Genomic DNA, 24,958 nt, shown 5'->3' with positions numbered 1-24,958 from the left:
GCAGGAAACACCATCAGAGCCTCTTTCAAAAGGCAACTCCAATGTTCACGGAAGCACTCTCTTTCCCCTGACATGCACGCGTAAACCCTTCTAGACGGCTCCTGGTAGGAGGTGTGGTTTCAAATGCCAACCTTCAGGATTTCCCTTCTACGTGGATTCTTTCTGATGACATATCTATTTTATAGAAAAAAAAAGTAAAAAAAGTATTTTCTCTTTTTATTCTATTATACATCAAATTCACTGTACAAATTCTCTAAATAAATTATGTCCTGGCTAATTGAGATTAACTTTCCTCCCTAACATCACCACTTAGAAGCTTTGTTTATGGTTCTGAAGTTCCAGAAAAAACTATACGCAGAACATTTTGGATTGGTGGTAGGCAAAAGGTAGGTGCTGATTTGTGGCTTCTTATGGTTTACAATCTGCCACCCACTCTGAAGATCTAAATAAACAGTCATATGCACACATCTGCAAAGTAGTTAACTCAGCAGCTAGTACACTTAGAACTTTTTCATGAGTAACTCCAAGTACACATGTTTATTTTGCTCAATGATTCAGCATTTGTTGTTGTTGTTGTTGTTGAGACAGGGTCTCACTCTGTCACCCAGGCTGGAATCTAGTGGCGCGATCTCGGCTCACTGCAACTTCTGCCTCCCAGGTTCAAGCGATCCTCCCACCTCGGCCTCCCCGGTAGCTGGGACTCCAGGCGTGCGCCACCACACCTGGCTAATTTTTTTGTATTTTTTGTAGAGACGGGGTTTTGCCACATTGGCCAAGCTGGTCTCGAACTCCTGAGCTCAAGCAATCCACCCGCCTTGGCCTCCCCAAGTGCTGGAATTACAAGCATGAGCCACTGTGCCCAGCCTCAGTATTCTTTTTTAAAGAACACAGCTTTTGAGACATATTCACCATTACTTGATTGATGTTAACAGGTTTGCAACACAGAGTAGTAAACACATTTTTCAGCTAAGGTTCAAGGGTAATTTGGGCTTTCTAGCCACATTTGTTAATTTTTTTTTTTTTAAAAGAAAGAAAATGAGAAACCAAATAACAGAACTCTAAGTTTAAATGACAACTCACTTCTAATGCACAGGGCATACACAGCTGGGGTTCCATTACCTGGATCTCCTCAATGCTGTGGACAATGAACATATCTTGCAGATCCTCCATAGCGCCCTCCATCCAATTGTTGAAAGGAGCAGCCCGCTTGGCAAACTCCAGGTGAAGCTGATCAATGGTTTCTAGCAATTTCTCCATTCTCTGAAGAATAAAGAGAAGCAAGCATTATCATAGACTAATGAATAAATTCACTGAAAGTGTAAGTATGCATTCCCTAACAACAGACTATTCTCTGACATTCTGTTAAGCATATTAGCATGTGTCTACACAAGATTACCTGATGCTCAAACGATTAGGCTGAGCCCTGCAGGTCTCTGAGGTGCCTTCTGAATCAAAGAAGGATTTAATAACATCCAGAGCAGCCTCATTTGTAAAGTGTCTAAAGTACTTCACTACATGCTACTTTTCTGAAAACTGAGACTCCACATACGGCCTACTCTAACTTGCTTTCAGCTAAAAAAGGACTTTGTAAGAGGACCTGATTCCCTAACTGTGCCAGATTAGCAGGAAATGCAGGGGCATCTTCCACGTTTTAGAGTCAACACGTGCAGAGAAGTGTGCCTTTCCCAAAGTCACCTGCCTAGTGGAGAGAGAAGGGACCACAGAAGGGAATTTGAGAATTCATGTTCTCAAATCCTCAGTCAGGATTTAACACAGATCAGCTCTTGCCTTTCTGGGCATATGAAGGCACAAGGTCTCAAGCAACAGGATGATCCTGCATTTGTTTCCCACGGCAGACAAGCGGGGGCAGAAGGGGAACGCATCTCCATAGCTTTCAGCCTTCCATAATGAGGTTCATTTTTCCCCTCCTGTTCTAAAACATTTTGCGCTGTCTCTGTTACATGTCTGGTCTTTTCTCTCTCTCGACATCTCTTTCTTTAAGCAGATATGTCACAGCCATTTGGCATTTGGGGAGCTTAATATTGCGTTATCTCAAAAGTGTCATCAGAGTCAAGGAGAAAAGACTCGGGGAACTGATAAACTGCTTATTTCCTTCACGCAGGAGATGTCTTCCATGGTTAAAGACAACAAGGGGCAGTTCGACACCAGCTACCCACTGTGTCTTACACTTAGATGAGGCCAAATTCATCCCAATTCTGTTTCCCATCAATTTACTCACTTCAACATTTGGTTCCATCTTCCCTTTGCACATCTCTGATTTCCTGACTCACTCACAGCTCAATTTACTCAGGCAGAAGGACTTTTGGAAATGTACTGTCACTGCCCAATACCAAGTAGATTTATGCAGTAATCTCATCGCCCCTGGATTTTTTTAAACTGAAAAATATACTTCGCTGCTGTCTGGACAAATTACAGCACAAAGCTCCCAACTTCCCATTTCCCTCTTTCTTCCCTTTTCATGTTTTCTTTAGAGGTTCCTTTCACTAGACAACCTGTTTCATGCCACAGAGAAACGGACGACGAACACCAGTGATTTCATTAAAGAGCTTCTATTAAAAGATTTCGTGTCAACAAGTGGCTTCAAGACTTCACCTCTAGGGCTTCTCTCCTCTTCTGAGTAAGTGTTCCCAGTCGGTCCCACTGGTCACAAATTTTCTGGCACCGATCGTTGACATTGACAGCGTCGTGATAGTCCAGTTCACTATTAAAAGTGAAAATAAATAAAGATTAACTTTTCCAGATGATGAGAGAAAATGAACATGGGCTAAAAAAGAAAAACAACAGGGAAGTTTAAAAACAAACAAAACCATCTGAAATGTATCCACATGGACATAGAGTGCGGGCTGATAGACAGTGGAGGCTCAGAAGGGTGAGGGGCTGGGAGGGTAGGTGGATGATGAAAAATGACTTAGGGTAATTTCATACGATGTATGTTATTTGGGTGATGGCTACCCTAAAAACCCTGACTTGGCCACATGTAGCAAAACTGCACTTCTATCCCCCCAACATTTATACAAATAAAAAAATAATAAAATATAAAAATCTCATAGAGAACTGGGATGGTATTTCAGGGTTCTGTTAACTGTCATCACTGTAAACATCACTCTTCTCAGATAAATTACAAGAAGAATTCATAAAACTTTTGCTGGCCAACAGATTTCTAAACAGAGAGAACCGCTGTCTTCTTAATCCCGCAGGCTCCATTTATTTTCCCTTCCTTTTCTTGGAGAGGCCCCCAGACAGCATTATTTCTAAGTGGCAACATCCCTGTGGGTGAAGGTTAGATATCACTGTCTGACCTGGAAGACAGTCCTGTAGGCCAGGATGCAGCCACAGTGACTTGTGAGGGAGGAGTCAGCCTGAGCCACATTGTGTCCTTGGCTTCGCTAAAAGGGCACTTGGTCTCACCACTGGGTAGAGTATCAGGTCCAGAATTGCACCATGACTTTCTCTAACATAGAGGGATTTCTGAAATGGGGCCGAACTGAGCTCTTCCATTTAGAGACAGAGAGGTTCTGACTTATCTAATGCCACTAGTGTGACAAGCAAGAGCAAAATGATTTCTCACTAAATCCTTACTTTTCCTTGCCAGATCCATCTATGCATTCTACCTGGGATCTTTCTGTGCACACACTATTGAAGCAATTTTTTTTTTTTTTTTTTTTTTTAAGAGACAGCGTCTTGCTTTGTCACCCAAGCTGGAGTGCAGCGGGATGATCATATATTACTACAGCCTCAGACTCTTAGGCTCAAGTGATCCTCCTGTCTTAGCCTCCCAAGTAGCTGGGACTACAGGCATGTGCCAGTACACCCGGCTCTTTTAAAAAAAATTTTAGAGATGGAGTCTTGCTGTGTTTCCAGGCTGGTCTCGAACTCCTGGCCTCAAACTCCTGGCCTCAAACTCCTGGCCTCAAGCAGTCCTCCCTCCTCAGCCTCCCAAAGTACAGGGATTATGGGTATGAGCTACTGCATTCAACCTAAAGCAAATTCTTAACTAGAAGCTTAACCCAGTACCTCCAGAGATAACAAGTTTGAATCCTGTACAAAACTTAATCATCTTTTTCATTCAGATATAAATCAAGAACTATGGAAGTTTAAAGACATCTTTGGGAGGCTTCTTCAAAAACAGTCCAGGATTAGACAACTTTTGAAAAGTCCCCTTCTACCCTACCAAATCCATTTCCTTAAAGCTTAAGTTCGTTTACTTCTTTTTTAACCTTAAATTAAGGCAGTGGTTGTTCGCTGCTTTTCATCCTTTGAATAACACTAATTTGTGCTTACTGAATGTTCTTGTTTCTGTTACTGAATAAAGGGGATGCACATGGTTACTATCTGAGTATTTTTCCAGTGGATAAGAAGCTCCCTATCACCTGATTAAAGCTTGTCCAGTTCTCAAGAGCAAACAGCAGCTTTCTACATACAAATACTCCTCACTAGACCAAGGTCGACTAAGATTCTTGTCTTACTTGTTATAAACAAAAAAACAAAACCAACCAAAACACACCAGCAGTTTGCACAACCCTGAATATAAAATGAGAAGGCTATGGATTTTCAGACATTAAAGAGAAGAAAGACTTCTCCAGAAACAAAAACGTAGGAATCCTTCTCTTGTTTCATGACGGAGACAACAATGCTCACCCATCCAGGGATACTTTTAGGGCAGAGTCTCTCTCTCTTCCTCTAATTCGTAAGCAATGGTTCTATACATACATGCTTTCAAGGAGTTAGGGTTTGCATAACTATGCATAACTATTGTTTGTGTACTTTGAGAACAGCACAAAAAGTTTGATTTATTATTGAAGGACAGGTCAAAATGGAAAAGGATGTTAATAACAATAAGATGAGCACATACTTGAGTTCTATGTGTGGTTAATCTCTAACCTGTGTGAAGACAAAGGCACTGGGGATGGCAGGAATAATAATAATATACAATTATTACTTAAATTTTATGGGCAACACTTAAAGCCATTCCAAATTGCTCATGGAAGCTATTATGGAGCACTAAAGAGCTTGAGTTCCTTTTCATCCCTTTATTTCACTTGTACCTGTTACTGAGCAATGAAAAAGCCAATGTTCAAGAAGCATGGGAAATAAGACCATCTACAGGCTATGAATATAGTGCACGAAGTGGATATAAAGATCACAAAAAAGAGTTTATATGGGCAAGACTGAAACACAGGATCTCTTTTATTTTTTTTTTTTTTTGAGACGGAGTCTCGCTCTGTCGCCCAGGCTGGAGTGCAGTGGCCGGATCTCAGCTCACTGCAAGCTCCGCCTCCTGGGTTCACGCCATTCTCCTGCCTCAGCCTCCCAAGTAGCTGGGACTACAGGCGCCCGCCACCTCACCCGGCTAATTTTTTGTATTTTTAGTAGAGATGGGGTTTCACCGTGTTAGCCAGCATGGTCTCGATCTCCTGACCTCGTGATCCGCCCATCTCGGCCTCCCAAAGTGCTGGGATTACAGGCTTGAGCCACCGCGCCCAGCCAGGATCTCTTTTAAAAGGCCCCATCTGCTAATTTTCTCCAGTCAAAAGTGAGGAACATTGCAGTTTTAAAACGTAATATACTGAAATAAATTTTTATTATTTAATTTTTGAAGTTACCATTATGTGACTGGCTCTAAACACTCTACAGATGTATCAGTGATCATAATGGTGGGGAAAGTAGTAGGGAATAAAATGTCGTCTTTATTACAAGGGAAAAGGACCTGAAGAAAGCTCAGAAACATGGCATGGAGGCTCCTCTCCCTGAGGGCAGCGGCGCCCCAAGGCTCACACTACACAAAGTGGGAACTGAGAACACTCACTCCGTGCTAAATCCAGCCTAGGCTCAATTGTCGTGTTAGTTCTTCTCATAAAACCAAACGCATGAAAGTGAAACAGCACTTATGGGATGATAAAGCAAAGTGGGGCCCTGACGTCTCTTCTGCACATGTGCGGCAGTGCCCTCGGTTTTGTTTTTTGTTTTTTTTTTTTTTTTTTTTGAGACGGAGTCTCGCTCTGTCACCCAGGCTGGAGTGCAGTGGCACGATCTCGGCTCACTGCAAGCTCCGCCTCCCGGGTTCCCGCCATTCTCCTGCCTCAGCCTCCCGAGTAGCTGGGACTATAGGCGCCCACCACCGCGCCCAGCTAATTTTTTTGTATTTTTAGTAGAGATGGGGTTTCACCGTGTTAGCCAGGATGGTTTGATCTCCTGACCTCGTGACCTGCCCGCCTCGGCCTCCCAAAATGCTGGGATTACAGGCGTGAGCCACCGCGCCCGGCCAGTGCCCTCTGTTTTGTGTTCGTTTTATGTTGATTTCAGGACAGGCTGTATTCCGCCTCTTGCACCTGGCCTGGGTGAGGCCGCCTTCCCATAGCTTTCCGGGCCCCACGTTCCAGACTTATTTCTCATCTTCCTGGAAGCGGAGCTGCTTGTGCTGGGGGCAGGGGTGCCGCTGGATGGGAGGACATAGGATTCTACCACAAGCTAAGAACCAAAATCTGTTTCTACATTTAAAGAAGGAGAATCCCTGCACAGAGTGCCTCCAGCCGGGTTCCCTCTGCGTTTAGTCAGGAAAGGCAAGGCATGCCTTCCTCTCCCCTCTCTGTGGAATCCCCGGGGCTCCCGGGAGGACCGACGGCATCTGCACGTACTTGAGCTCCTGCGCGATGGCTGCGATCTGCTCCACGCGGTCCTGGTGCGCTGCCAGGTCGCTCTCGAACGCCTCGTGCTTCCGCAGCAGAGCCCGCACCTCTGTCAGCGATGCCGACTCGTAATCCTTCTGCAGCAAGATCTGCTCTTTGCCTGCAAAGGTGGTAGCAAGAAAGTATGAATATGCTGAGGGCACAGCGGCTTCCTCGGGCCAGCCACGTTCTCAGGGAGCGTCGAGATTCCAAAGAACCAAGAGAAGGGGACAGAGAGGGGGCAGGACTGAAGACGCAGGCCAGGGTTGTGATGGAATTCAGGCTGCTACCTGCTAAGGATGCCCCAGTCCCTCTCAGTTTTGAAAGCTAGTGTCTCCAAATATAGGGGGAAGGAGAGCGTGCTGAGTGCATTTTAAGAAAAAAAGCAAATTTGTAGTCATCATTCTAAGTCACAAGTATCTGATTTTCCTGCATGATCCTCAGTTAAGTTAGTCATTATTCACTCCCAAGAGCTACTGGGGATGCTTAGATAAAACCCCTGTGCTCAACTTGTCTACCCATGAGTTCCACCCCACCCTAGTTCCTTTCATTTGAAAGCTATACTGTGTGTGCTTAAATGGAGTCTGTGCTTTCTTTTCCTGATAATAAATATTAGAAATTTTCCTCCCTGACCCTCCACTAATATTTTCCCATATAAATATTTCTCAAATCCAGCAACTGCTGTGATCACGACTGGATCCACATTTATCCCCTGGCTAACAACCTTTAAGAACTCTATGAAATCGGAAGTGGAAAGCAAATGTTCATATATTTAATGATGATGATGTACTGCTTACTGTGTACTAGACGCTACTCTAAATGCTTTCTAAATACGAACTCATTAAATCTTCATAGAAACCCTATGAGGGAGGTATTACAGTGATTCCCATTTTGAAGAGGACATTGAGGCCCTGCGAGATTAAGAAGTCATCCGGGGCACAGAGCTGCTATGCATCAGAGCCATGCCTCCAACCCACCTTGCTCCAGCTTCCTTGCTTGTAACTACCTGTCTATGAAATATTAAAAATCAAGCAACAATAAAAGCAAAAACCATATAATGACGAAAAATCTCCCAAATCTCAAAACAGATTATTATGTGATGGGGAAAATGCTTTATTCTTCTGCCTTGGCAAGGACTATTTAGTCCAGGAGACAGTTTAAAAAAAAAAAAATGTTAGGGCCATATTCTTATGGCTATGGAGACCGGCATGTGTGTAAGGCCTGAAAAAAGTAGATGAATGCAAGTGAAATAAGCAAGTTAGACTATAGACGATATCTTGCATCCTTCCTCCCAGATTTTCTACATAAGATATTATGTTGCTCTATGGCATTTAATATACATTCTACTGGCAGAAGCTAGTGGTTGGCCCAGGGCTATCTGACCACCAGTTAGGGAATGAATGGATACTTGTGGAATCAAATAGAAAACACAGAAGGAGGCCAGGCCTTATGCAGGTAGGTTTGTAAAGAACACATTTTAGGTGCCATTTTGGAAAGAAATAGATTATCTGCTTGATTAGAAACTAAATTTTCATGCCTACCTCTTAAATTTGGCACTGAGACAGGAGCAGAGAAAGGTGATGACACCTACCTTTAGTGTCACAGACATTAGGCATAGTTAGTAAGGGCACATCATGGCTCTGATGTGTTGAGCATGGCTCAACTCTGGTTTTTCAAAATCCAATCTGACTCCTGTCTACTTACCATAAGCCCAAGTCTCGTGGGTTGAGGCCTTTTGCCTGAACTTCTCAGCCAGGTGTTCCAAGCGCTCCAGTCTCCGAATCTCATTGAGCAACCACTCCTCGTAACCCTTCTCAGCCTGCTCCAGCCTCTGCCAGGCACCAGCAATATCCTGGGATGGTTGGAAGCCAAGGGAAGTGAATGTGTAACAAGCACCTTCGTTACATTCTGAACTCTAAGGCTTCTTCTATAAATCTCCTCCACTACATGACTGATGGTGTTTTCCTTCTGTTTTCTTTTCCTTCCTTACCCCTCACCCCAATAACCATTCAATTATTTGGCTTCCAAATGTCTTAATTATAATTCACTGGGATCTTTTAAGATGAACATAGTTGTTATCAGTTATCTTGACACTTCTCCAGATGGGGACAAAGACGCAGAGGGCTGACAATTTCTGGCTACAAGAAGATAAAGCCTCAGAATGGCTCAATTCAAAACTCTTTTATTATGATTATTTTTATTTTTTAAGAGGTGGAGTCTCGCTATGTTGCTGTTCTTTAAGTCTTAGGCTCTGGCAATCCTTCCACCTCGGCCTCCCCCACAGCCAGGATTACAGGCATGTGCCACTACACCCGGCTTCCAAAACAACTCTTATTCAGTGACTAGGGTGAACTGTCCAGCCACCCAGCCATCAACCACTAATTTCTGGGCATCTAGCATGTAGCAGGCACTAGTGAGAAACTCTGTAAGGGTAAACACCACCTCTAAAGTTCCCCATTCCCATGCAGCTTCCATGGTGGGGTGGGGAGAGGGACAATCATTAAGTACTTAAGCAATTTCATTTCGGAAAGTGATAAACGAAATGCTGTAAGGGAAAAAAAAGCACGGTCAAGGGATACTGCCAGCCCTGCTTGTCAGGGTGGTCCCTGTGGCAGGTTACTTAGAGAAGACCCCTCTGAGCAGGGGGCATCTGAACTGAGTCCTCAATGACAGAAAAAGCCAGTGATGTGACGAAGTAGGAAACGAGGGCTCCTGGGCAAGGGAAAAACTCGAATGCCCAAGAGGGCATGTGCTCTGCGTGCGGGAAGGATGGCAGGCAGGGTGGTGTGGCAGCGGTGGAGTGAGTCAGGGCAGAGTGAGAGATGCGTTTGGCAATCATGCAGACTCTTATAGGCCAGGATAATGAACCTGGATTTTACTCTAAATACTTTGGGGAGTCACTGGAGGGTTTTGAGAAGAAAGGAGATGAGATCTGATTCATATTGTTAAAAGATGACAGAGGCTGACGTATGGGGGATGAATTTTAAGAGGCAAAAGAAAAAGAACCAGTCAGGAGTTACTTGCAGGGTCCAAGGAGAGAGAATGGTGGCTTAGCATACACCAGTGGCTGTGGAGGTAAAGAGAAGGGGATTAAGAGCGTTTACTTAAGATGTAGTCTGGAAGAAGAGCCAATGGGACTGGCTGAAGAACTGGATGTAAGAAAGTGACAGAAAGGGAAGAATCAAGGATGAACCCTGGGTTTGGGGGTTAGCAACTTAGAGGACAGTGATAGAATTTACTAGGATCGAGGAAACTGGGAGGAACTCTTTTGGATATGTTTGATTTAATATGCTATAATATATCCAGGTGGATATATTGGCCAGGAACTTGGGGAAAAGTCAGAGCTGGAAATGTAAAATTTGAGAGTATTGGCATTTAGGTGGCAATGAAAACCATGGGCCTGCCCAGGCATGCTTGCTCATGCCTATAATCCCAGCACTTTGGGAGGCTGAGGTGGGAGGATCGCTTGAGCCCAGGAGTTTGAGGCCAGCCCTGGCAGCACAGCGAGACCCCATCTCTGCCATGAAATAATTAGCCAGGCCTGGTGGTATGCGCGTGTAGTCCCAGCTACTCAGGATGTTAGGGTGGGAGGATCGCTTGAGCCCAAGAGAATAAGGTTGCAGTGAGCTGTGATTGTACCACTGCACTCCAATCTGGGTGACGGAGCATAACCATGTTTTTTTTTAAAAAAAAAAAAAAAAGGAAAAAGAAAAAACAAGCCATGGGCCTGGATGAGATCACCTGGAGGGTATAAAGATGAAGATGGCTCAGCACCAAGCCTGAGAATCACTAGCATCTACAGGCAGAGGGAGGAGGCAAGGCCTTGAGCAGAGATGGAGAAGGCCTCGCTGGTGAAGGAGGAAGAAACAGGAGGACCAAAGTGGAAAGAACTTCAAGAAAGGGGAAATGGGCAGCTGGGTCAAAGAAACTGAGAATATAAAAATACAAATGATCCCAGCACTTTGGGAGGCCGAGGTGGGCAGATCACAAGGTCAGGAGTTCGAGACCAGCCTGGCCCATATGGTGAAACCCCATCTCTACTAAAAATACAAAAATTAGCCAGCCGTGGTGGTGGGCGCCAGTTATCCCAGCTACTTGGGAGACTGAGGCAGGAGAATTGCTTGAACTTGGGAGGCAGAGGTTGCAGTAAGCTGAGATCGCGCCACTGCACTCCAGCCTGGGCAACAAAGTGAGACTCTGTCTCAAAAATATAAAAATAAAAACAACTTGCTTTGACAACACGAATGCCATTGACTTTGACAAGAACCTTCTTGGTGGAAGCAGGGACAGAAGCCAGCTGAGTGCATGTCAAAGGGTAAAAGAAGTGAGTGAGTGAGGGCGGGGCGCAGTGGCTCACGCCTGTCACCCCAGCACTTTGGGAGGCTCGCTACTCACCGACACCATCTTGCCCTCGGAGGGCATGAAAGCAGGCCGGTTGCTGATCCGCAGCTTGGTCTGCAATGTGTTGAAATTGATCTCCAGCTGGCATTTCTCCTGCACCTTGGGCGGTTTGTGCTTCCGGCGGTAATCCCGGAAGTCCTCCAGCTTCTTCTGCATGGCCTGCATCGTCTTCTCAGGAGTCCGGTTCTCCAGCCAGGGGATCGTGCGACGAATCCATTCCAAAAGCTGCTCCCCAAACACAAAAATACTGCTGAAGACACCAGCAAACCCCCTTCCCCAGTTAAAAAAAAAAAATGAGGCATCCAATAATTGTAATGGATGAATCTAATGTTCCTAAAATCACTGAAATGTGGTACCTCTATGCACAGAGGCATGAATGAAAAATGTTCAGTGTCCACCCACGGCCACTACTGATCACCCCAACGATATCAAACACAGGTCGAAAACTTAAAGTGAGCACGTCAAGTCGTGTCTTACAAGAATGTGACGTTTACAAGAAACTCAGGGACCAGACATTAGCAGACAAATGCTGGATGGAGCTTTCAAATTAAAAAAAAAAAAACAAAACCAAACAACCCCAAAATACTTGACATGGCAGAATTGTAGTGTAATAAATTCAGCAAAGAACTGGATTTCACTTAAAATGTGTTTTTAAAAAGTCAGCTGAAATCTAATTAGATTACTTACTACACAATGGTATTGTAAGGCTGTGTCTAACTCAATGCCAAAGCGTATTTTAACGTCTAGCTTTTAAGTAAATCTGCAAGATAGAAGTGAACGTGGTAGTGAATTCCTAAGGACAAAATATGCACGTACCTCCTGAATTACTACCTAGGCCTTAGAAATGACTTGCTGAAAACTCCATTATTTACACCTATGCCCACTGAGCACTTGGAAAATGACAGCAGATTAGAATGAAACATAGTTTAAATGGTGATATACCTAGAGTCGAAGGGTTTTAGGAGGATAAATGAAGGACCCAGTAAGAAAAGGGAGGACTGAATTCCTAAGGATCCTCTGGCCTTCAGTACTGGCCATGCATCATGTCTGGCAACCCTGTCACTGCCATTCAACAATGCCATCAAGTTGAATTTTTCTACAGCAGCAGTATGAAAATATGAACTCAGTATCATTAAGTTACACTACTATTTATTGGAAGATTTATTCTAAGTGTCCTGATGCTTTTACCAATAAAGACCAAATATCAGCTAAATTAAAAAGCAGGCCGGGTACAGTGGCTCATGCCTATAATCCCAGCACTTTGGGAGGCCAAGGCGGGCAGATCACCTGAGGTCAGGAGTTCGAGACCAGCCTGGCTAACATGATGAAACCCCGTCTCTACTAAAAATACAAAATTAGCTGGGGGTGGTGGTGCACGCCTGTAATCCCAGCTACTTGGGAGGCTGAGGCAGGACAATTGCTTGAACCCGGGAAGGTGGAGTTTGCAGTGAGCCAGGATTGCCCCACTGCACTCCAGCCTGGGCCAGAAAGCAAGACTCTGTCTCAGAAAAAAACAAAAAACAAAAAACAAGGCAGGGCAAAAATTGTTTGGTCTCAAGTATGTGTCACTGTACTTGAGTCCAATTTAGAGAGGAGACGGCTGGGGGCCTCACGCAGCCCATGCTTGTATTTGGGGAAACAGTGCAGATGCAGAGAGGCCACTGTGTAGTTGCTACGTATGCTATAACAAGAACACAAAGAAAAACAACCTGGAAAGTGCTGTCCTAACCAAGAGTCTGGCTGAAGAGCTCTGGAAAGGCACCACAGAAACTCATGCTCAAATATCCTGCAGGGAGAATTGTGTCTTCCCCAGATTTCCTCTGGATAATTTACACAGACACACAAGCCCGAGCCAGCTCCGCACACCAGGCTGGCACAGTTCCTTTGACACTGGGTCCGTGTATGGAGTGAGGCTTTTGCAGATGGAGTGCATCCTACGTGACGTTGGTAGCCAGTGAACAGGAAAAAAAAAAACAGAACGAGTAACGCAAGGTCGTCTAGGGGTGTCCAACCCCGGGGGTGCAGAGCTGAGCAGAGAATGGCATTCTCCTATCTTCAGACATGCAAACTACACCTTTCTGCTTTGGGATCGTTGGAAAGACCATTGGGGATTATGTTTTTGCCAAAAGTTAGGTTACGACAATAGGAACAACCTCGGACATCAGGTGTATTTTCCAGCTATCGCCCTATCTGAGATGAAAAATGCAAAAAAAAAAAAAAAAAAATATATATATATATATATATACCCCCACGGAGTATTTTTTCACCCTCTGTTTTCACCCTCTGTGCCTCAGCCCCTGCGTGAGGATGGACAGAACTGCAGGTCACCAGTTTCCTTTACCTCACTCGCTAGCCTCTCATATTCTTCCATCAGCCTCTCATTCTCTTGATTCACAGCAAGAACCTTACATATCCTGTTAGCCGCTGTCTCAGCCTGTAAAACACAATAGGTAAACAGGACGGCTCTGTCGACGGGAATGTGCACACACAGCATGGAACGAGGGGGGTGATGAGAGGGGACAAGGCGGGTGGCGTGCTGTAGATGGTGCAGAATCTAGGTTAGGGTGCGGTCAGACTGAAGGCATGGCTTTTGTGTACTATGAATCATTTCACACCTTTGTTACAGTTTTCACACAGACTTACACGGCAGGCTGATTAGACTGTAGGGAATAACAGGGAGAGAGCATTAGTCTAAAACACAAACTCGGTAAACATCCAGCAAGTTAGTCACAGAAATATTTGGGTCCAGGAAACCAAGATCTTGGGAACCTGAATGTCCACCTGAACTCTCCACTGATCTCATGACGATGGGATGGAGACTCCCTGAATAACATTAGCCTTTGGAAATCAAGGCAAAAAAATAACTGGGTCAGGAAAATCCAGATATACCATTGCACTTGAACGCACTGAAGACCTCCTCGTCTCCTGATATGAATATGCAGAACTTTCTGGAGGGGATCCTTCCACAGAGCTGAGTGTGCTTTAAGACTTTGTCTAACCTAGATGAGAAGTCATTGAGGTAATACACAATTCTCTATCATCTTTCCTGGAAAGGAACTTGGGGCAGGAGTGGCAAAGTGCCTTGAACCATAATTGTCTGATGGAACAAGAGAAACTTGCCTATCTGGCTTCTGGGTCCACAGTCTGTCCCCAGGCCTTTCCCCTAAAGCCCTCATCAGCCTGTTAGCATCCTTTCCCAGTGATGGGTTTCACAAGCCGTCACTGAAATAATGCATACTCCGCCCACTGCAGTCTATCAAGATCCTCCAAGGAGAGGAACAGAAACAGAAACAGGTGAATATGCAGAAAGCTGAGGGCCATTCTTCCTCAAGGTCCCTTGGGCTATTTGTCTTGAGAAATGTAAAACTTTTTGAGGTTCCAACTCTGTTATCCCTTCCACTACTTCACTTAAAATAAGATTAGTCTTGAAGGATGTTAGACCAAATCATGGAACTGTGAAGGCAATTTCTAAGCAGAGAACAAGGCTGGGTTGGAATGGCATTCATTTCTCCTTGTCACATTTCCCTTTTACCAACCAATGCATGTGGCTCAATTTTCATGGCTTTTTTCTTTTCTAAAGCACAAATACTTTCCACAACTTACTAATGAAATAAAGGAAATATATTAAAAGTAAAACACATAAAAACATTTCAGGAACTGTCTAAAGTTAAAGCTGTTAAAAAAAAAGTTTTCACAGTTTAGAACTTGCCATATGAGGTTATTAGAAAACACTCAGAAAGATTCCAAGGTAAGATGTGAAGCGCACAAACACACACTCAAGTATGCACACACAACTAAAACCAACAGAGAGTAACACAATAGCCCGGACGGACAAGTGTTGAGTACCTGCTCCGCGCCCGCAAAAGCGTGGTAGAAGCAAGAGACGTACGTCATGATGGCTCTTTCATCGGGTTTAGGGGTGTTCACGATGTCTGAAGGGGGAGAAAATAACACAGGACGCGCGCACACACACACACACACACACACACAGACGAAGGAGAGAAACCAGGGAGAACAGAGGGAAGAACAAATTGGTTTACACTGACCAATTTTCTGTGTTTTACGGCCCGTGGTCCTGAACCTCAGGAAGGCCGTATTGTATCGAAATGATTTGTGAACAGGATGGTTTGAGCCAGCATGTTTTTTAAGGATCAAACTGAGGGCTTGTTTTCTCCCCCACCCCTTGATGGGCTTTTAAAGGTGGATTCAATGGTTTCACGTGGAAACCTGGTCTGTTGCAGATCAGAACTTGTTACCCCTTTCTTGTGACTCTGGGCCTCCGACCACATCAGGGCACCTGGCCCGTCTGCTCTGGGGAACGCAAGTCACTTTGCAAGATGTGGGGAATATTCACAGCGCTGCACTGGGCTGTCTTCCCACTTCCCCTTCCCCACCCAAACAACTGTGGGGGATTTCTACTCTGTAAAGTGCCTTGCGTGAGGATGAAATTCACTAGAGAGGGCAGCTCTTTTAATAACTTCTATACATACTTACCATACCGCTTATAGAAATCACCAAGAATAACAAAATATCTAAAGAGAAGGGTCTCCATGGCTTGTCCTTATTATGACTCACTACTATTTCTACTAGTTGCTGAAACAGCCAAAAGGAAGACAGAAAACAGAACCATGAAAACCTACATCCTTTCTTCCTCCATCTTGGCAACACCATTTTTTGGTAAGCTGCTTTTTAAACTTGTTCATGAACTTGGGTCAGTCAATGGGTCAGAGTGAAGTTAAAAAGATGCCTGATAATTCCCTATGGTGAAACCTAGTCATTGGGTTCGCAGAGACTATGAACAGAAAGGATGTGGGGTTGTGTAACTATGGAATCTTCCGGAAAACAAACATGAACGGCATACCACTGCATGAACAGAAAGTAAGTTTCAAAGAAAGCTAGACTAAAAAAGACAAACAACTGCCTCCTCAGAACCAGACAGTCTCCTTACTCTGAGGAGAGGGCGGGGGAAAAAAAGGAAAACAATTGAAAAAAAATTAAGACACAGAAGGTGAAGGGTGAGCAGTGACTCATGGTTTACATCCTCACCTTCTGTGCACCAGCAAAAGCATGATAGTAACAGGAAACATAAGTCATTATGGCTCTTTCATCAGGTCTGGCAGTGTATACTAAATCTGTGTGGAGAAAAGAAGGTTAACTGCGTGGATGTTCTAATACCAGCAGGCTTCTGTTAAGCGCTTCCTCAGAGGTGCTGGAATCAGGAATCTCCCTCCTCGCCCCCATACACTTATGTTGTTAAAATTTTGGCTGAAATCAAAGAAGTCACACCTGCAAAGTGATTACTCTCTGTGTACTTTTGAGAATAGTCAAGGGAAATAAAGGAATTGCCAAACAGAACGGCAAGGCTAACCCAGAAGAGCCCTAACCTAGCAAGAAAGGCACATCCATGGACAGAATTAGGCCCTTGGAACTGAACAGAGCGCACACACCAGCACACTCACCAGGACTTCCTATTACTACACACGGAGGGCCCAGGGGTCCACAAGATCCCTTCTGCAGGTTCTCACGGAACAAATGTACCCACAGATCTAAACCTAGTCTGCACCTCACACAAAGATTTGTGGAGGGAAATCAACAATTTTTACAACCTTTTAAAAGCACAGTAGATACGTTTAGGAAGAGTTTCACCAGTTTTTGCTACAAGTAACAGTTCATGGGTGAGTGGGCCAATGAGCCACTTTAAAATCCCCACTTGGGTTCAGAGACCAACACGAATGACAGGAATTAAGGTCCATGGCAGCAGGCGGGAAGGCAAGGATTTACCAAAAGGCACTCATGATCTGAGGGGACCTGGACCTGACATTCCCATCAAAGAGCAGCAGAAATTTTAAACTGCTGATAGAATGCTGTGGTGATGGGAAGTCCAAATGCAGGCTGCAAACGTACAACAGGGAATGCGTGGCTAAATCTGTTAGGCAGTGATGCCAACGCACGCTCTACACGCAAGGTGACCAAGTTCAGAACTGTTTGCCGGAAGATTCTTTTGAGCAATTATTCTGCAAAGATAATAAAACAGTGTGTGAGCATTCTTCTGAACCATTTAAAGGGAAAGATGAAGAAACGTATGGAAGATTAGGAGGAGGAAATGAACACAGTGCTCACACACCCCATCTGCCTGGAAGGATGAGCAGAATGGACATCTGCCCAGACCAGGACTCAGAGACTAAGGAAAAACCAAAGAACTGAGAAAAGAATATTAGCAGTGCCAGAGTAACATCGATGATGATCCTGCCAATAATTCTCCAAAGAACTGAGAAGAGAATATTAGCAGCGCCAGAGTAACATCGATGATGATCCTGCCAATAATTCTACAAGAGTGTTTGAACAGGAAACTCACCTCCAGCTTAGGATATTAGGGAGGCACGAATACACTGGAAAATTTACTAAGCGTTGTGTGTTTTCTCCTGTCTTTAGTACCCTGGCTATTAACCCAAGTGGGAAAACTCAAGATAGTTATTTATCGTATGAAAAGGTCAAAAGAAAGACGATACAAATACGAACTTAGCTTAGGACAGATGGAAAAAGAGGAAAGGAAATTTCCTATGTTTCTACTTCAGTGTTTTATAGACTTTGTCCCTCTAAAGACTTTTAGAGAAACTATACCCGATAATACAGATGTTTGATTAAAATAATTAATTAATGAGCAAAATCAGAGTTCTAATTGAAAGATTGCTGTTTTGGGTTGAACTGCATTTCCCAAAAAGATACACTGAAGTCTTAACTTCCAGCACCCCTGTGAAGGTAAGCTTATTTGGAAGTTAGATCTTTGCAGATATAATCAAGTGAGGATGTGGTCATGCTGGAGTAGGATGGGCCCTTAATGCAATATGACTGATATCCTTGTAAGAAAATATTCACAGGTCAGGCATGGTGGTTCACGCCTGTAATCCGTGCACTTTGGAAGGCCGAAGCAGGTGGATCACCTGAGGTCAGGAGTTTGAGACCAGCCTGGCCAACACGGTGAAACCCTGTCTCTACTAAAAAAAACAAAAATTAGCTGGGCATGGTGGCGCATGCCTGTAATCCCAGCTACTTAGGAGGCTGAGGCAGGAGAATCTCCTGAACCTGGGAGACAGAGGCTGCAGTGAGCCGAGATCCCACTACTGCACTCCAGCCCGGGTGAGAGTGAGACTCTGTCTCAAAAAAAAAAAAAAAGAAAAGAAAAGAAAAGAAAACATTCACAGAGGGGAAAAGGCCGTGTGAAGACAGAGGCAGGGATTGGACTGATGCTGCCACACTCCAAAGAATGTCTGGGGCTTCTAGAAGCTGGAAGAGGCAAGGAAGAATCCTCCCCTAGAGGCTTAGGGTGCTGCCTACTCCCTGATTTCAGACACAGCCTCCAGAGCTGTGAGAGAAATTTCTGCTGTTTAGGCTGCCCACTTTGCAGTAATTTGTTACAAAGGCCATAATACAATTACCAAAAGCAAGGAGGAATGGAAGATTGACAACTGACTGTAATCAATTTCCTTAGTTTTCCCCAACATCGCTAATTAGTGGAAGTAACAGACCATTAGGGAATAATAATATTTATAATAACAAAGTAATATATGAATATAAGTTTCTTGAGGGCAGGGTATATATCTTATACATCTCATCAGCTCCTGCAGTACCCAGCCGAGGGTCCTGTTCATGGTAAGTGCTCAGTAAATGTCTGTTGAGTAGTAAATGAATCATGAATAAATAAAATGAATGAATGGTGTCCACAGATCTGTGCTTTCAATGGTCTGCTGTCGGTACAGCTCACACAAATTCACCATATAAAAGGGGCAAAAAAGTATTTGAAGCAAGTCCCCGGAATGAGTGATACTGAAGTGCAAAATACGTTGAAATTATTTCAGCTCTAAATAAATTAAATTTAGATGAATTAAAAACAATATGTGAAGGTTTGGATGGCACACTGATGGCTGAATGCTCCATATTCTACATTTCAATTCTCTAACTTCTGGCTGGAAGGAATTTTTTTCTCTTAAGTATGTCACAAAGGGATTTATTTGCTACACTTGTCTCTACGTGGTTAGGGAGAAAACATTATGATGTTGAAAAAAAAATACAGGAAATGTTTTAATTATAAATAAAAGCATCTTGTTTCTTAGCCAAAGCTGAACTTTTTACCAAATCCTTTTGCTGTAATGTTGCTGGCTTGTTGGAGGATACAATTAAAAAAAAAAAAAATTTATGAACAGGCTACACATGAAAATCTCTACTACTCATGTGGCCAGTGACAGAAACTTGTTAGGAATCCAAAGCACTTAGGATGTAACTTAGCTACGAAATTTTGTAAGGTCCCAATGTGTAGCCATTACATTTGTAGCCTTCAAATTTTCTCTAACTCAGCAAACACAGTTTTCATCTCACCTTCAGCATCCAGCATTTTAGGAATATCCAGGTGCTTCTCAGCAATTTCCATGGCCAGGTTAATATTTCCTATGGGGTCATCCTGCAGGAAAACCAAGACAATGAGATTTTTAAAATGTATTTTGAAACAGGACTTATGAAGAATGTTTTTACATACCTCACTTTAGGACGGACACCTTCCCACCCGCACACAATCGCAATAGTATAACTTGCTTTTTCATCTTTTCCCAATTACTTCAAACATTTAGAGAAACATCGAAAATGACAGAAACCGCAAAATCCATGCATGCTTCAATCATAAAGTGTAAATAAAGGGTTTAAGAGAACAAATGCCTTGACAAGAAAGGACACACTGAATCTATCAGCACTGATCTTCATGCCTAGAAATAACATTTAAATCATTCTAAATCATGAAACATGCATTTTCCAGACTTGGAAAGGGATCTCGGAGAACCAACACCATGATTTTAAATATTGGAAACCTGAGGCGTAAAGAGATGAAAGAAAAACATTGCTAGCTAAAACTTTTAGCTGGCTCAAGAGTGTTACTAGTGTTACAAAGGGCAAAACTCATGTTAAAGCAAGAAGAAATGACAAAACTTTAAAATCATTAAGTGAATTCATGAAAAAAATTTTGTTCTTAAGATTACATTTACCTTCCACCGTAAAAACTAGTTAAATATATGTAACATAGCAAAATAAACTGAACCAGAGTATATAACTAAAATAGTGAAAACAAAGAGGATGCAACATTTCTTATTTTGATCCACTAGAGAAATTAACCATTAAGAATTTCAAAAGAGATGGAGGTAAGATAGAAAAATCAAAATGAAATGTAGTGCTAGTCTGCGGATGACTTTAATGAATTTTAATAACATAGTCATTTCAATATTTTAGAAACCACAATGTTTTCCAACGAGCACCATTATTTTTATACAGCGAAACACTGAAAAAGTGCAGGTTTCAAACATATTCACAGTGCTCAATGAAGAAACCAAAGACAGCTTTCTGGCCTCACAGAGTATACAGCGAATTCAGTTAAAAAAAAAAAAGTTTTTAACTAAAGGTTGTTTTAACAAAGCTTATCACCTGAGACTTTGTGAAAGCTATCTCATTTAGAGTGTAAATTTAAATGATAAAATGTGCCAATTAAGTATTTATTTCCTACCTCAGCTATTGGCCATGTGACCTCTGGTAGATTACTGACTTCCCACTTTCTTCATCTGTAAAACTAGGATAATAGTAGTACCTACTTTATAGGGTTACTGTGCGTTGTGAAGATTAAATGTGTATGTGGGATTTCATATATATGCATATATGCATGTGTGAATATACATATATGTTTATTTGTTTATAACAGTGCCTGCTCTGGTGCTATAGAAGTATTAGTTGCTATTGTATTATGTAAGTATTTTTCTACTTTCTTAGATGACCAATAACTACAGATCTACTGACATTTTGTAATACAAACTGACCATAATAAACTGCTAATGAAACTGGGTCTATGCAGTACAATCCCCTCATTTTGCAAATGAGATTAAGATTAATTGAAAAGAAATGTACACTGTCTATATGCTTGGATCATTTCAAAGTAATTCAGGGGTAAGAAAATACATCCATTGAAAAGCTGGGAAAAAGTTCCATTTTCAAGGGCTACCTTAAAATATTTCATTCTCAACCTTTAGGATGCCAGTAAACTCTTCACATGCTACCCTGTATGCCATGGAGGCAGGCTGGGGGCAGGAGGCAAGCAGTGGATAACTAAAAAGGTGGTGGAAGCCAGGACACTCTTCTTACGACCATCCATGCCACACGAGTGAGGTCAGCATGCAACAGGGCTGGAGTCCACGCCCAAACACAGCAACAGCACGTGAACGGCGAGCTCGGCACACCAGCACCCAGCAGGAAATGTGTAGAGGCTACTGCAGAAATGTGTAGTAAGGGTGGGCCTTGCTTTTACCCTTAAGTCTTTACACACCATTCTTCTTTTCTTTTTTGTTTTTGAGACTGAGTCTCACTCTGTCACCCAGCCTGGAGTGCAGTGGTGCCATCTCAGCTCACGGCAACCTCCGTCTCCCGGGTTCAAGCCATTCTCCTGCCTCAGCCTCCTGAGTAGCTGGGATTACAGGTGCCTGCCACCATGCCCAGCTAATTTTTGTATTTTTAGAAGAGACAGGGTTTCACCACCCTGTGCTGCCTTAGTGAATCTTGTGGCTTCTCTGTGCTGCCTTACGCACCATTATCTCTAAGGCAGCACAGGGCATCCACAAGATTCAGAAGGGACCTTGATTTCTTTCTCCATCATGGGTTACATTTTAAAACTAAGTTTTTGTTTGGGAGTTGGTGTGTCACTCTGTGGTCCAGGCTGGAGGGCAGTGGTGTGATCACAGTCCACTGCAGCCTCAAACTCCTGGGCTCAAGTGAGCCTCCTGCCTCGACTTCCCAAAGTGCTGGAACTACAGGTGTGAGCCACCACACCCGGCCTTAAAACTACTTTTAAAGAAAGAATTTGAATACCAATCTGAGACTTAAACACACTAAACCTTTACCTTAAAGGGAAAATTGCAGTTTTCTAAGTTAAATTTTCTGAAAAAAAAGCAAAACTCAAAAAAAAAAAAAAAAAAAAAAAAAAAAAAAAAAGCCTGCCCCAAAAACTTCTTTTGCAAGGCTACAAATGATGATATTTTCTATCAATAACAAGATAGTTATGAAGTAGACCTTGTGTGACAGATGAGTTAATCAATTCTGAATAAATATGTCTACAACTAAATCCTCCAGAGAAAGTCAAGGGAATTTGACTTTAAAAAGGCTTAGACGGGCTGGGCACAGTGGCTCACACCTGTAATCCCAGCACCTTTGGGAGGTTGAGGTGGGCGGATCACGAGGTCAGGAGATAGAGACCATCCTGGTCAACATGGTAAAACCCTGTCTCTACTAAAAATAAAAATTAAAAAAATTAGCCAGGCATGGTGGCAGGCGCCTGTAAACCCAGCTACTCGGGAGGCTGAGGCAGGAGAATGGCATGAACCTGGGAGGCGGAGATTGCAGTGAGCTCAGATCACACCACTGCACTCCAGCCTGGGCAACAAAGCGAGACTCCACTTCAAAAAAAAAAAGAGGCTTGGACTATTTGAGCCTTTCTTCTCCGCAAAAATATAGGCTTCACTTCTCATATTTAGAATCCAGGAATGTAAAATCTCTAAAGAACATATAGAAAGCCTTCATAGTAAATCAAGCCAAATCAACAAACATATCTTGATATGGGCAAAAAGGGACTTAGCTTTGGGTCTTGTTTTCCCTGATTTTAAGAGGTAAGTGTTTTCCTGGCTACCCTTCATATTTGGATCATGGGAAAGGCTAGCTGGGAGAATGTACTTTTTCCTGGTAGCCATTTCTGCAGGTGGCCCTGGGGTTTGTGCTAGGCCAGTGCTGATGTGCTCATTTGCAGGACATGCTGAGATGCGTGGCTGGGGACACTGCATGCTGTATAAACAAGAATAACCTTGTTAAGCTTTGAGTAGTCAATGAGGTCAGGCCGGTGTCGGTGGATGAGGGCACAGAGTCCAAGGCCATCTTTCCAGCTTCACAACCGTCGAGAAGAACAGGAACACGTGTTAGTGGAGAGAAAGCAGCAGCCAGCGTCTGCACTCAGTCAGATGTTGGCCTTCCTTCTGTCTGACTTAATGCATCGAAAACCCCAGGTAGCTTCCTCTTTATCCCACCCAGTGAGCTTGAACACTCAACTTCTTCCCAGGGTCCGCTGTACTCCTCTCCTTTCGACTTCCTCTCCTGAGACTTGCTGTGTCTCCTGCCCCGGTCTGGTCCGTGCTGGCACAGGCAGTGACAGGAAGGGAGATGCCTCTACTGCTGTCCCTGCCCAGCCAGTCCCAGGTTTCCTCTCTCTTCTCCAAGTATCCATTCTGGCCCTTACCCCTGAGTCTACTCAATAAATATACACAAGGACGTCTACCCCGCAAATGTCCAGAACACGCTTCCTCTAAAAGTTCTTAGGATGCTTCAAAAGCCTCCGTTAGCTCCCAGATACTCCTTTGTCTTTCTTTATAAAGTTCTTTTCTTTTTGTTTTAAGGCAAAGTCATGTAGGTGAGGGAGGACATGCAACAAGCAGGGCAGATGTTTATTTCTGGTCCTTTTCCCCCATAGACACCAGCTCTAAATGCCCCATAGACAAGGGCAGGCCAGAGCTTGCCGGTGACGGCGGGTTCAGTGAGAGCAGAGTGTGGGAGTTCTGTTCCTCAAAGGGTCTGGGGTAGGAGACCTCCGTGAGAGTTATCAGTGCTACAATGCTGAAGTATTGGGGCCAACTGGGAGTCAGAAAAAGAAAAGCAAGATGAGTGGACGCAGGTCTGGGCACTCCAACTTTTGACACCTGCAGAAAGTCCCAGCCCTTGATAGCTTCTCTCATCTGCCAAATAGCACATTGTAGGGACTAAGAAGGATTCTCTTCCCCTTTATCCTCCCAAGGCCTGGCTCAGTGCCTGACACTTGGCAGACATTCTGAGAATAGTTGTTTAACTAGAAGAACCTCCCCAGTTTTTCACCGCAGTTCATCCTTATCTTTCTGATGATCAGTGGCCAGTGGTAGGCCTTTCTGCATTCATGGGTAACCTAGCATCCAAAGGCGAAAATATAACCAACTCTTTCACTTCAACGTAATAATGATCAATCTACATGAGAAAGACTGAAGCAAGTGACAGAATCATGCTCTCTCCCCTTATGTCAAGATTTCATTCATCTCATTTCCTACAATTTTTCAAACATAATTTTTCTACCTCTTTTGAATTTCAGCAGAGCAAAACTGATGGATGAAGGATCGTTCTATTTCCTACAGGGCTGAGGGCTGAAGAGTCGCTAGTTGCTAGTAGGGGGTACGCAGACTCTGCCAGGGTCCCCCTCATCCCTGAGAAACAACAGCCATTCCTGCTGCCTTTTCCCAATACCAAGGTGAAGACTAAAGTAAGATGCATGCTTATACCCCCAAACTCAGTAGAATCCTTCTGGCACTGCAACACCATTCACTTACAAACACAGTGCTGTTTTACCAGCATGCTAAGGCTTACTCCAACGTTTTCCTTTGGGAGACTTTAAGCATCAAGAATTCTACAGCCTGAGTTCTCCTCCGTACATAAAAGGTTTCTCAGGCAGGAGAAAACACAGGTGCACACAAACACTGTTCCCCATGCTACCCCCAGATTCCACTGACAATACAAGGACCAGGGGCCCTCGGTGCTCACCTAGTATGGAAGTTCTGAATGTTTACATTTCTATAAGGAGCGGTTTTCCTCTGACACCAAAGCAGCAGACCTTCTTTGGCAGATGTTTCTGTAATGACAGCCAAGAAAAAGTGGCCCCAGGGAAATGCCGCTTAGTTCACTTAACTCCTAGTCACTTTCGAAACAGACCTCCCAGGGGGTCGATCACCAAATGCCTCATCTCTTCTTACAGCCTCTGCAAGGCATAGGAGCCAGAATGCTGATCT

General features: G+C 43.6%; 1 protein-coding gene across 3 annotated transcripts in view; it reads right to left on the bottom strand.

The window, feature by feature from the left end:
• ACTN2 (actinin alpha 2) overlaps nucleotides 1-24,958 on the bottom strand; it is a 76,290-nt gene that overhangs the window by 13,428 nt on the left and 37,904 nt on the right. The window contains exons 5-14 of one of the 3 annotated variants that reach the window (XM_050770724.1): nucleotides 24,714-24,801; nucleotides 22,963-23,041; nucleotides 19,461-19,542; nucleotides 16,134-16,219; nucleotides 13,429-13,521; nucleotides 11,082-11,312; nucleotides 8,391-8,538; nucleotides 6,657-6,807; nucleotides 2,614-2,722; nucleotides 1,120-1,260 (exon numbers count right to left, since the gene is read on the bottom strand). In XM_050770724.1, coding sequence (XP_050626681.1) covers nucleotides 1,120-1,260; nucleotides 2,614-2,722; nucleotides 6,657-6,807; nucleotides 8,391-8,538; nucleotides 11,082-11,312; nucleotides 13,429-13,521; nucleotides 16,134-16,219; nucleotides 19,461-19,542; nucleotides 22,963-23,041; nucleotides 24,714-24,801 — 1,208 coding nt within the window. Of the gene's footprint in view, nucleotides 1-1,119; nucleotides 1,261-2,613; nucleotides 2,723-6,656; nucleotides 6,808-8,390; nucleotides 8,539-11,081; nucleotides 11,313-13,428; nucleotides 13,522-13,976; nucleotides 13,996-14,933; nucleotides 15,020-16,133; nucleotides 16,220-19,460; nucleotides 19,543-22,962; nucleotides 23,042-24,713; nucleotides 24,802-24,958 lie in introns of those variants that run through there. The other 2 variants (XM_050770716.1, XM_050770730.1) reach the window with 2 other exon arrangements.

This window comes from Macaca thibetana, chromosome 1 (assembly GCF_024542745.1).
Source record: "Macaca thibetana thibetana isolate TM-01 chromosome 1, ASM2454274v1, whole genome shotgun sequence".
Classification (NCBI taxonomy): Eukaryota; Metazoa; Chordata; class Mammalia; order Primates; family Cercopithecidae; genus Macaca; species Macaca thibetana.
Note: the sequence above shows the minus strand (reverse complement) of the source record. Positions and strands in the feature narration are given on the sequence as shown.